General features: G+C 40.6%; 1 protein-coding gene across 2 annotated transcripts; it reads left to right on the top strand.

Moving 5' to 3' along the window:
* The first annotated feature begins 2945 nt into the window (after positions 1 to 2945).
* helt (helt bHLH transcription factor) lies at positions 2946 to 10351 on the top strand. Of its 2 annotated transcripts, XM_051928450.1 has the most exons (3): positions 2946 to 5462; positions 5872 to 5968; positions 9727 to 10351. In XM_051928450.1, exons 1-3 carry the CDS (start codon positions 5445 to 5447, stop codon positions 10212 to 10214), a joined length of 603 nt encoding a protein of 200 aa, XP_051784410.1. In that variant the 5' UTR covers positions 2946 to 5444; the 3' UTR covers positions 10215 to 10351. The 2 variants fall into 2 exon arrangements, 1 of the variants encoding a protein (XP_051784410.1); XR_007935165.1 differs by lacking the exons at positions 2946 to 5462; positions 5872 to 5968 and adding an exon at positions 7608 to 7680 and having other exon boundaries at positions 9727 to 9854.
* The last annotated feature ends 216 nt before the right edge of the window (positions 10352 to 10567 follow it).

Raw genomic sequence — 10567 nt, 5'->3', positions numbered from 1 at the left:
ACTGTAACTGGAAATGTTTCTCTCCATATTCTGCCATTAGGAGAAATAGTTCAAAAATTTAATGACTTCCCCTATTTCAACAAACTTCTTCAATGGTCAGAATAAGACCATTGCAGTGCACTCTATACACAGAAGAAGCAAACATGTTGTATTCATGTTCAAGCTCATGATTATTATCATGTGTACATAGTACAATTAAATTCTTACCTGCATGTCTCCACAGAACAATATGTATTTGCTTTTATTTTTGCTACTATAAATACATCGTATTTATGTTAAAATATTTGTTACCATGGGCGGCACGGTGGCGCAGTGGGTAGCACTGCTGCCTCACAGTTAGGAGACCCAGGTTCACTTCCCGGGTCCACCCTGCCTGGAGTTTGCATGTTCTCCCCGTGTCTGTGTGGGTTTTCTCCGGGTACTCTGGTTTCCTCCCAATGTCCAAAAACATGCAGGTTAGGTCAATTGGCTAATCTAAATTAGCCCTAGTGTGTGCTGGGTGTGTGTGTGTGTGTCCTGCGGTGAGTTGGCGCCCTGCCCGGGATTGGTTCCCTGTGTTGGCTGGGATTGGCTCCAGCAGACCCCCGTGACCCTGTAGTTAGGATATAGCGGGATGGATATTTATTACCATGGCTGTCTGTCTAGTAACCTTATTGTCTGTGTATGGAAACTATCCCTGAATCTGCCATTGTGAGTGCCTATGGTCCTATACTGTTTGGCAGAAAGGAGGAGTGGGAAAAGTTGGCTCTGCAGGATGGCTGAGGTTTTCCATTTTACTCTATGCCTTTCTAAGGTAGGCGGTGTTGTATATGTTCTGAACAGAAATCAGCTGGATGCCAGTAACATTCTGTGTCATCTTCACCATCCTCTGCGTTGATTTATGTTTTGCACCAAGCAAGTGCCATACCAAGATGTAATGAAGGCAGTGAAGCTTGCCTCCACTGTGCCCCTGTCGACGTTTGTGAGAACTGATGGAGAAATTTGAGCATTGATTAGACGTCCAAAGAAGTAGAGGTGCTGGTGACTCTTCTTGACAATAATGTGTTGTGCCCACGTCATATGAAATTTAAAGCTGTTAACCCCCTCAACAGCATCCTCTCTAATGTAAATGTTAGTGTGTTCTGACTTCTGCTTTCTGAACAGCTCCTTGGTTTACAGATATTCAAGAGATAGACTTGCCAGTTGACTGTCTCAGCCTGGTGATATAACAGGCCTAGTGCTGCCATCAGCAGATTTAATCATGGAGTTAGAGTTGTGCTAGTTCACCCCTAACAAGGAGTATAGAAGAGGACTGACCACACTACCCTGTGGAGAGGCTGTGTTGGAAGATGTGATGCTATGAATTCACACATGCTGATGTTTATTAGTTAGGAAGCCCAAAAGTCAATTGCAGAGAAAGGAAAGTCCTAAATTGATTGTATCAATTATAATAATTATTGTTGTTGGTATTAATACTACCAATAATAATAATAAAAACAATAATTATATTTCTTTATGTCCTGCGGTGGGTTGGCACCCTGCCCAGAATTGGTTCCCTGCCTTGTGCCCTGTGTTGGTTGGGATTGGCTCCAGCAGACCCCCGTGACCCTGTGTTCGGATTCAGCGGGTTGGAAAATGGATGGATGGATATTTCTTTATTGATTATATGAAAAGTTATCTGTCTATCTATCTATCTATCTATCTATCTATCTATCTATCTATCTATCTATCTATCTATCTATCTATCTATCTATCTATCTATCTATCTGCTTGTCAGGTGAATTCTCAGTCCTTATGTCATAGTATATTGTCCAAAATTCTTAAAAAAACTGGTTCTTCAATGGCACTTTATGGTTCTTTACTGGGTTATGTGGTTCCTTATAGCTTCATGCTGAGAAGGCTCCTTTGAACATGAAGTTGGTTCTTTGTGCTTATAAAACCTTCCCAAGATGTAGAAAAAACCTGAAATTGTTACTTTATGGTAGGCTACCTATCAGTACACTAACAAATTAAGAAAACCTGTACTTGGCCAGTGTTATTATATGTAGCAAGAGTCCTTTTAAAATCAGGAACCCAGTGGTATTTCACAAATCTGTTATTATCTGTTCATGACTATTTATGTAACGGATCTAAATAAATAAATAAAAGGTTCCTTCTGGAACCCTCATGTGGATGGGTCTTTTGGGAATGTCATCGCTCTGAAGAGCCACTCTAGCACCTTTATTTTAAGAGTGTACTAAGTTAATAAACGTAGTATTTCGTCACATTAAATGTGCACATAAAATGAAAAACAACTGCTTTAAGTCTTTTCTGTCCGTTTTATGAATCGGATCACACTGCCCCTGGTGTGCTTGCACTCTTCTGCTGAACATGAAACTGAAGTCTTCCTCAAATGTGGTAGAATTCCTTTGAAATCTTAAAAAAAATTCGATGGATAACATGAGGTGTGGTTGTCGCATAAAATAAGAATAATTAAACAAAATGATTAAAATTAGTAGCGAGAAGAGAAGCACAAAGCTGTGTCTGTACTGGCGCCATTCAGTAGGAAAACTCAATTGACTTATGTTTGAGAAAGGAAAAGAAAAACTTAAAACATAATAAATTAACATTGCCAACCACGCTACAATTTTAACATATTTTAACCAATAAGAAATAGCGCTATTTTATGGACTATCGCCTTGATTATAATTTATGTTTGTATAATTTATGTTTGTACTTAATCAATTCAGCTCAAGATTAAGTACCTATACCCAAATAAATAAATAAGCTATCTTTACAATTCCCTAGTTTTTTTAATTGTATTTTATTATTGTTATTTTAACTTTATTAAAGGAAATCGCCTTAAAATGTCTACGGTTATGTGAAAGTTCAAGTTAAACAAGTCCTATGCGAAAGCGCCTTATTAGACGCAACCAACAGCCTCGATAAAGCACATTGCAACGGCCAGTACTTAAAAATCATACGTTCAGACAAACATCATAAAAAAGCGTGTAGTTTTTGTTAGCGATCTGAAGAATACATGATTAGAAAAATAATGCTCTAAACTATTCCTTTTAAAGCAGCAATTCAAAGTACCGGGATTTGCAGTCTGCTTTTTGTCTCGTTCCTTGTGCCTTTGGAGATGAAATTCGTCCCTTTACTTTTCATGTGGTACAAAGTCTTTCATGCAGATCGACACTTCCACGTCTGTCTCTTAGTTTCTTTTATTTCGCATCATCCACACGATCGCTTTATTTTAAATCACAGCCCAAGTTTAAAGCTTCAATCAGTATCCGTGAAAAAAAGGCAGACGAGCAAACCCGCTCTTGGCGCATGGGACGCAAGTTTGCGACGCAGAGCGAGCAGCCGGCACAATAAACCTGTTGTTAACCTTGCTGTGAAAATATGTTTGAAGAACATTGGCAATTGTTGTATGCAATGTATTCAAGTATAAAATAATGCCTTTTGTTGTGAAAACTTGAGCAATGTGAGGGTACAAAAGTCCCCTGTGGCATTTACTTGCTCCCTTTGTGATGTTTGCGCTTTGGCGTCTCCACTTGGCGCATTACCCAGACCCCTTTAAACGCGATTGTTTCATTCTTTCTAATGACATTTACCGGATCACAACATGCTGTTAATTCGATCAGAAAGCTTTACCCTTCTTAACAATGCCAGAATAATTTCTCCCAAAGTTTGTTAAGTTGACCAAAATTAGGCAAATGAATAGAGGTCTCCAGGCTACTCCTCTCGCAGGTGACAGCGAATAATGCACGTTAAGAGCAGCTGCATTCCTCTTTATTTCTCTCTTTCTTTCCCAGCATTATTAAAATTTAGGCCGATGCAACTATTCATTCATTTCAATAGACATTTTCTTATAGGATAATAGGCTACAAATTGAGCCTCTCCAGAAAGAATCCAGTGGTGGGTAACCCTCGTGTGCCAAAGACTGCTGGAGCCGCTGGCTTGGAGGAAGGCGAAGCTCGTGTGCCAGCCCCAATCCCACACCTGCCGAGGTCCCGGACAAATAAAGGACATAAACAAAAAGCTTGCCATCTCTCATAAAAGATGGACGTGTCACCAAGTCGTGTGAGAAACCCTGAGAACAAACGGGGGGACTCCATCTCCAAAAGATCTCCCTTGAACTTGGCGGAACAGCCTATTAAAGGCTTACTTAATTACTTTAATGACTCTGGACAGGCCTTAAAAACCCGAAAGGGTTTGGCTGGAAGTTAAGATCGCTTGCTGGGATTTGTAAACAGGCGATCGTGTGAGAAACGCGAGGTGGAATAAAGACGGTTTCTTTATTTGTGGCGGAGCTTTGTTTTCTTGCGCACAGTGCGCTCTGAAGGATCAGGGCCGACTCGAGGCTCAGTTCACATTTCCCGCCTGGGTTGTTACTATGCAAATAATATTCTAACGCCGATCACGTGTCCTTTGAAGAGCCACGTGGATTAACAAAGCATTTCTGCCCCCTGCTAGCCCGTGGCTTCACTTTTTTTTTTTTTTTTTTACCATTTCTTTAACTGATCCTAAACGCACACATATCCCCAAAGCCCTCCTCTCTAATCCCACTGAATAATCTCTGCTATGAATGCACGATACCCTTAAATGATCGCTTTATAAGCAAACTCGTTTCATGCCGAGCCCCTCAGTGCAGCTTGCCCACCTTTGGGGTAGCGCATCCAAACTCGCAGACCACTGGCACCCCACATTACGGACTCGATTTCAGTTGTCTTGCTTCCTACCCGAATGATGTCCACCAAGATGAAGGAGCGCAAGGTAAAGAAATGATGCATGTGTTCAAATGTCCAGTGATGCGAACTCGAATTACGTTTACAAAGTAAGGAAGTCGACGGTACAACATGTTACCTCAACTGATCCCCATTGGCAGTCTCGTACAAATGGTATAGTGCAATATGTAAACGTTCCCGAAAAGCATCCTTTAAACCACTTGGTTACAACTTTGCCAAACTATTCGTTTTGATATTTGACTGTACAATTTTAGATTGTTGTCAACCTCTTGTGTGTATATTAATATTCAAAGTATGTATATAAAATTATTTCTGAAATGAGTTCTACTGCTGGACAGTTTTCAAACAGTATCCGTTTAAAAGATCGCGACTAGTCTAGACGAAGCTTCTTTTCTGTCCTGGGTTGCGCCTTAGGCAAGCAGATCTGCGTAGCGCATGACCATCATTTGAATGGCAACAGATCCTTACGGCTATGAGTAGAATATCAAAATAAATACGTAAATAAATATAATATCTATATCAGCCTGGCAATCCAATTACGTTGAACTGTTAATTTTCATATTTACAGGTGAAATATAACATCCATAATTATAAATTGCCAAGTCGCCTCTGACTGAATTTTTTTCGCATTTTTATTGTATCTCACAGAAGACTCCAGTTTCTCATAAGGTCATTGAGAAAAGAAGAAGAGACCGCATTAACCGATGCTTAAATGAGCTTGGCAAAACCGTGCCTATGGCCCTGGCAAAACAGGTAAGGAGGTGTTCTTTCCCTTATCTTCAAACTGCCAAATCGGGCATCTTGATCCCACCTAACAGTATTTGTTGTCTTCTGCTTAAAACGCTCCTTTTTACAGATCGTAGTTTTCCCTCATATTTTTAAAATGAGAATACTTCAGGATTTAATTGAATGTTACTTACTACACTCGCTGAGAAGTACGCATGTTATGCTTCGCGGTGTTTATAGTGTTTTCGTATGTCCCAAAGAATTGAGTAAGCTCAGTAAACACATTCTAAATATGAACATACACCACACTGAAAGAAAATACCAGACCAGAAAGTCGATGTTAAAGTGTGTTGTGTCTTTTAAAAAGTGGTAACGTTTTTTGATGACCCGCTTAGCCCCGTTTACATGTTTGTGTTCTTGTACGTTTGCTGTGTAGAGCTCCGGCAAACTGGAGAAAGCCGAAATCCTGGAGATGACAGTTCAGTATCTCAGGGCATTGCATTCTTCGGATTTTCCACGTGGCAGAGATAAAGGTAGGCAAAGATTCTCTTTTCTCCTTTTGGTATATATTGACTTGTCAATATTTTAGCAGATCGCCAGACCCATGAGCCTGTCTTCAGAATTGCTTTATTTTAGTAAAGTATAAAACTGAGATTGCTTATATATTCATTAATATAATTGAAACAATGACAATGTGGGATTTTAAATTTTAACACACTCCTCTCTTGGGCCTAGTCTCCGCCCAATTCCTGCCTTACGCCCAGTGCTGACGGAAGTGGCTCCGGCCACACAGCGACCCCTAATTCACAATATTGCTTTATGTATGTTACTGCCTGTCTGTCTATCCATTGTGTACACCTGCTTTCTCCAGTGCAGATTCAAAGGGGGTGGCGGCAGGCCCAACTTCAAAATGCGGACAACCTCACTCAGTTTAATCCAAATTGCCACTAATTTGGAGAACACCAGAGTATCCTCTGAAACTGATGCGCGCTCGGGGAAAACGTTCAAATTACACACTGGCTGTAACAGAACCAACAATCGAACCAGGCAAGTTGGTCATTGTGGTAATATTATTAGGTTCGTAATTTAATTACCATACATGATTGAAAGAGATTATATCTTTTTAATAACAGTGCTTGCAGGCAATACCTTTTTTACATGCTTTTTAGTCAAACACCACCAAACTCTCTTACATCATTGTCTGCTCATCAGACACACAAGACATTACTACTCATATTGTACGTTTTCATTAATCGAATGTCAATAGTTTCCGAATTTTTCAAATCGAAACTGTACTATGCCTTGAAAAGTAATAGTGCATGGTGTGTGCATTTCAACACAGTTAAGTCAGGGTTTCCAACCTACGGGTGCAAATTTCCAGGCTTGTTGGGACTTGAAGCAGGTCAGCTCGGTGCTTCAATTCTAAAAGAGACTTCTCAGAATGAATGATGGATCAATTTTCTTCACTACTTACTGAAACGTCTTAGTATTAACGTTTTTAAAAAGTATGTAGTGGACTGAGATACTTCTGTTCAGGGTGAGGTAGTACACGGTACACAGAAATGATCCAACAAATCTCTAAATTGACTCGGATGACGCCTGCGCAGTCTTCGCAAAATTTCAAAGGGAACTGCTATACTATAAAGGTGAAAAATCACGAGGTGAGGGTGTACTCTTACGATGGTTACCCCCGTTTATGCGAGTGTTCCCTCCGAGATCGTACATTTATTAACTCTAACGTCGCGGCAGTTTCTCTGTGTGCCTGAGGGCGCGCAGTGCAACAGGCCATGCCAGTCCCCAACTCCTAATCATTCCTTATGTATTTAGTTTACCCTTCTCTGAAGCCAAAAGAACACTTCTCAAGAGTAAAGTGTGGCCTCCGGCAAGCATAAGTTCCGTTACTAAGCGGGACTGCAGAAATTCCAATTGTTTGCGTATTTGAAGACGCCACTCTTTGTAATCGGTGATTGGGATTCAGGAAGCAATTCATACTGTACATAAATAAGTACGCGAGACTGGCTGATGTTGCTGCTTTTACATTTTCATCATTTTCATTTTTATTATATAAACACAGACACACACGCTTGTGTCTATATATATATATATATATATATGTAATAATTTTATATATAAAAATGAGGGACGTTCAAAAAGTTTCCGCAATTGGAAATGGTGAAGACGGGAGGAATAGTAATTGGGCATTAAAAAGTTGGTGCGATGCTGGGAAAATTGCATCTCAAACGATGTAAGTGATGTAATTTGTTTCTGATATTCTTAGTAAATAGAGTTTAAAAAAAGTGAGGAAACTTTTTGAACGTCCATATATATATATATATATATATATATATATATATATATATATATATATATATATATATATATAGACAAATAGAAACAGATATAAAAAAACACGTTTACTCCTTTTGTTTATACTGGTAGTGTTATAGATAATGCAGACAATCACTAACAACTACAATATTCAAATTGATCCTTCCTCCTTTTGTTCCGTTACCGGAACTTATACACCAGGCGAAGTTTAATTAATTCACAAACACACCTCGGAATCGCCGGTTACATAAAATGCCGGTCTTTGAGGATATGGGAGTGCCATAAGGAAACTCCGCAAAGACTAGACCACTGGATTGGCAATCAGACGCTGGGACCGGGGAGCAGCAGCGCTAACCACTACGCTGCTTTGCCTCCCAAAGTTTAGTCTTAACTGGAAAAAAGTTACACAGTAAGGCTTCGCACGACCTCAAGACAGTAAGGCAAATGGTACAAACCTTAGACGAAATGATAACATAATGCTGAGCATACTCAAGCAAAACGTCAATGGTGAGGTGTCAAGTAATTCAACATGCTTATCTTTATGATGTTAAGTGACGCAGTGAACCCTAAAGAAACACGGCCAGAACGTTTTTACTCTTCAGTGTTATTCGAATTCACTGGTGTTGTAAGGCCGTAGCGCTCAAGTCTGCTACATGACGTTTTTGTGAAAGCACCCAATGACGAGAACGAGGAAAGGCACCAGTTACTCCTGCCATTTAATGAATTTCCACCCAAGTACCAGTCTAATGCGCTTTACAAGCAAGCCAAAATATAAAACTAATTAAGTTAAAACAAAAACTGTCAAACGAAAGACAAAGACATACTGTATAAAGTAACAATAGCCTATTGGACAAATTGGGGAATTGAGACGCGTTTAGAAGGACTTCAAAAATCCACAATAACTCACAATTAAAACAGTTAAGGGATCCAAGGCATGTAATATTAGGCATCCGATCGTCATTATACAGTACAGAATTGGAATTACGAAAAGCTGTAGATTTAGGATGATCAACAGAAAATTTTTACAGGTGTTTCCCGACTATTAAAACTAATTGTCTAGCCAGATAATTCCAAAGAGATTGTGATTAGTTTAAGGAATTTTTTAAAGCTGTATTGGACGGGGGCGGCACGGTGGCACGCAGTTAGGGTTCGCTTCCCGGGTCCTCCCTACTTGGAGATTGCATGTTCTTCCCGTGTTTGCATGGGTTTTCTCCGGGTACTCCAGTTTCCTCCCACAGTTCAAAGACATGCAGGTTAGGTGCATTGGCGATTCTAAATTGTCCCTAGTGTGTGTCCCTAGCAGACCCCCGTGACCCCGTAGTTAGGATATAGCGGGTTAGATAATGGATGGATGTATTGGCCGGTGATCTTTGTAAAAGGCGCTATATCACAAAAAAAAACAAACAACATGAAATGCTACTGTTACACTTGTATGCATTCATTTCAATTACTTTAAACTATTATTACATTGCAAATGCGAATGAACAAGCTCAGGTAATAAGGAGTAATGTTTAAAAGACGCCCTGCGATGGACTAGCGCCATGTCCAGGGAATGTCTCTGCCTTGCCCGCTACACTTGCTGCGGTAGACTCCACATACCCCGCAGGTTCAGAAAATGGATGGATGTTTGAAAAAGTTCAGCACTTCGACATCATAGCTCCAAGGGCGCTCTATCTACGAACTTTGTATTTTCTGTCTGCGTCTCCGCAGGTTATCATTAGGTTTACTCGTTTCGCCCACATTACAAAGGCATAAAAGTTAGTGTGTCTAGCACGGCATCAGTGAGTTTAAGTGTCCGATTAGGTTTATGCTGTGAGCGGCCGAATAGGCTGCGATCCCCGGCGACAACGGAAAATACATGAGTGTTAAATGTGGTGTAAATATGAAAGTACTGATATTAGGTTTGTGTTCAGACGTTTGCTTCACTTTTACTGCATCCTTTTTTTACTCCATCTGTTTGCAGGAGAGCTCTTGGCAGAATTTGCCAACTATTTTCACTACGGCTATCATGAATGCATGAAAAACCTGGTACACTACTTAACCACGGTGGAGAGGATGGAGACGAAGGACACTAAGTACGCCCGCATCCTGGCATTCCTGCAGTCAAAGTCGCACTTTGTAACGGAACCATTGTTCAGCTCCCTCGCTGCCCTGCCGGATCCCACCAAGTACATGTGCCAGCTGCACTCCACTTCGGACTTTCAGACTCACAGCACCAGTGACTCAATTTTTCCACAAAGCCACGGACATTTCTCTTGGCACAACACTAGCAGGAGCCCGGCCCTTGCGTACTTACCAAATGCAGTCGTGCCACAGGTGCAGCAGCAACAGCAGCAGACTGGGACCTGGTTGTCACCGGTCCAGGGGCTCGAGCAGCACTACTTAAACCTGCTGGGACATTCGCATGGCCCCGCATTCAGCCTGCACAGTGCGCAGCACGCTGCCATGTGATCAGCTTGGACTTCGGCCATATTTATGAGCACCCACTTAGGTTCTAGCTCTTGGCTAAGGACAATGTAAAATAGTGCGTTTAAAAATTAAAGTAAATTCTGCTTAAATTAAAAAGTTCCAACGTCACGTAGCATCTTGTTTTCTCTAGTCCTCGGGACACATCTAGTTTGGAATTGGTCTGTTGTAGTTTACCAAAAGGTAAGAAATATTGTAAGAAGATGCAATTACGCAGATGAGCAGCACATGCAAACCAGTGTGTGTGTTAATATTACACTCACAGTTTATGTATAAGATAGTCCCCTGTGTAGATTGTGCTCACAATATTATAATAATGTGCCTACTGCACTGTCAAA

This window comes from Erpetoichthys calabaricus, chromosome 5 (genome assembly GCF_900747795.2).
Source record: "Erpetoichthys calabaricus chromosome 5, fErpCal1.3, whole genome shotgun sequence".
NCBI lineage: Eukaryota > Metazoa > Chordata > Cladistia > Polypteriformes > Polypteridae > Erpetoichthys > Erpetoichthys calabaricus.
This window is presented reverse-complemented; position numbering and strand designations above follow the sequence as displayed.

Excerpts from the sequence above, each read along its gene's own strand:
- helt (XM_051928450.1), top strand. Across the intron at positions 5,969-9,726 it reads TCCACGTGGCAGAGATAAAG|GAGAGCTCTTGGCAGAATTT; the intron begins GTAGGCAAAGAT and ends ATCTGTTTGCAG.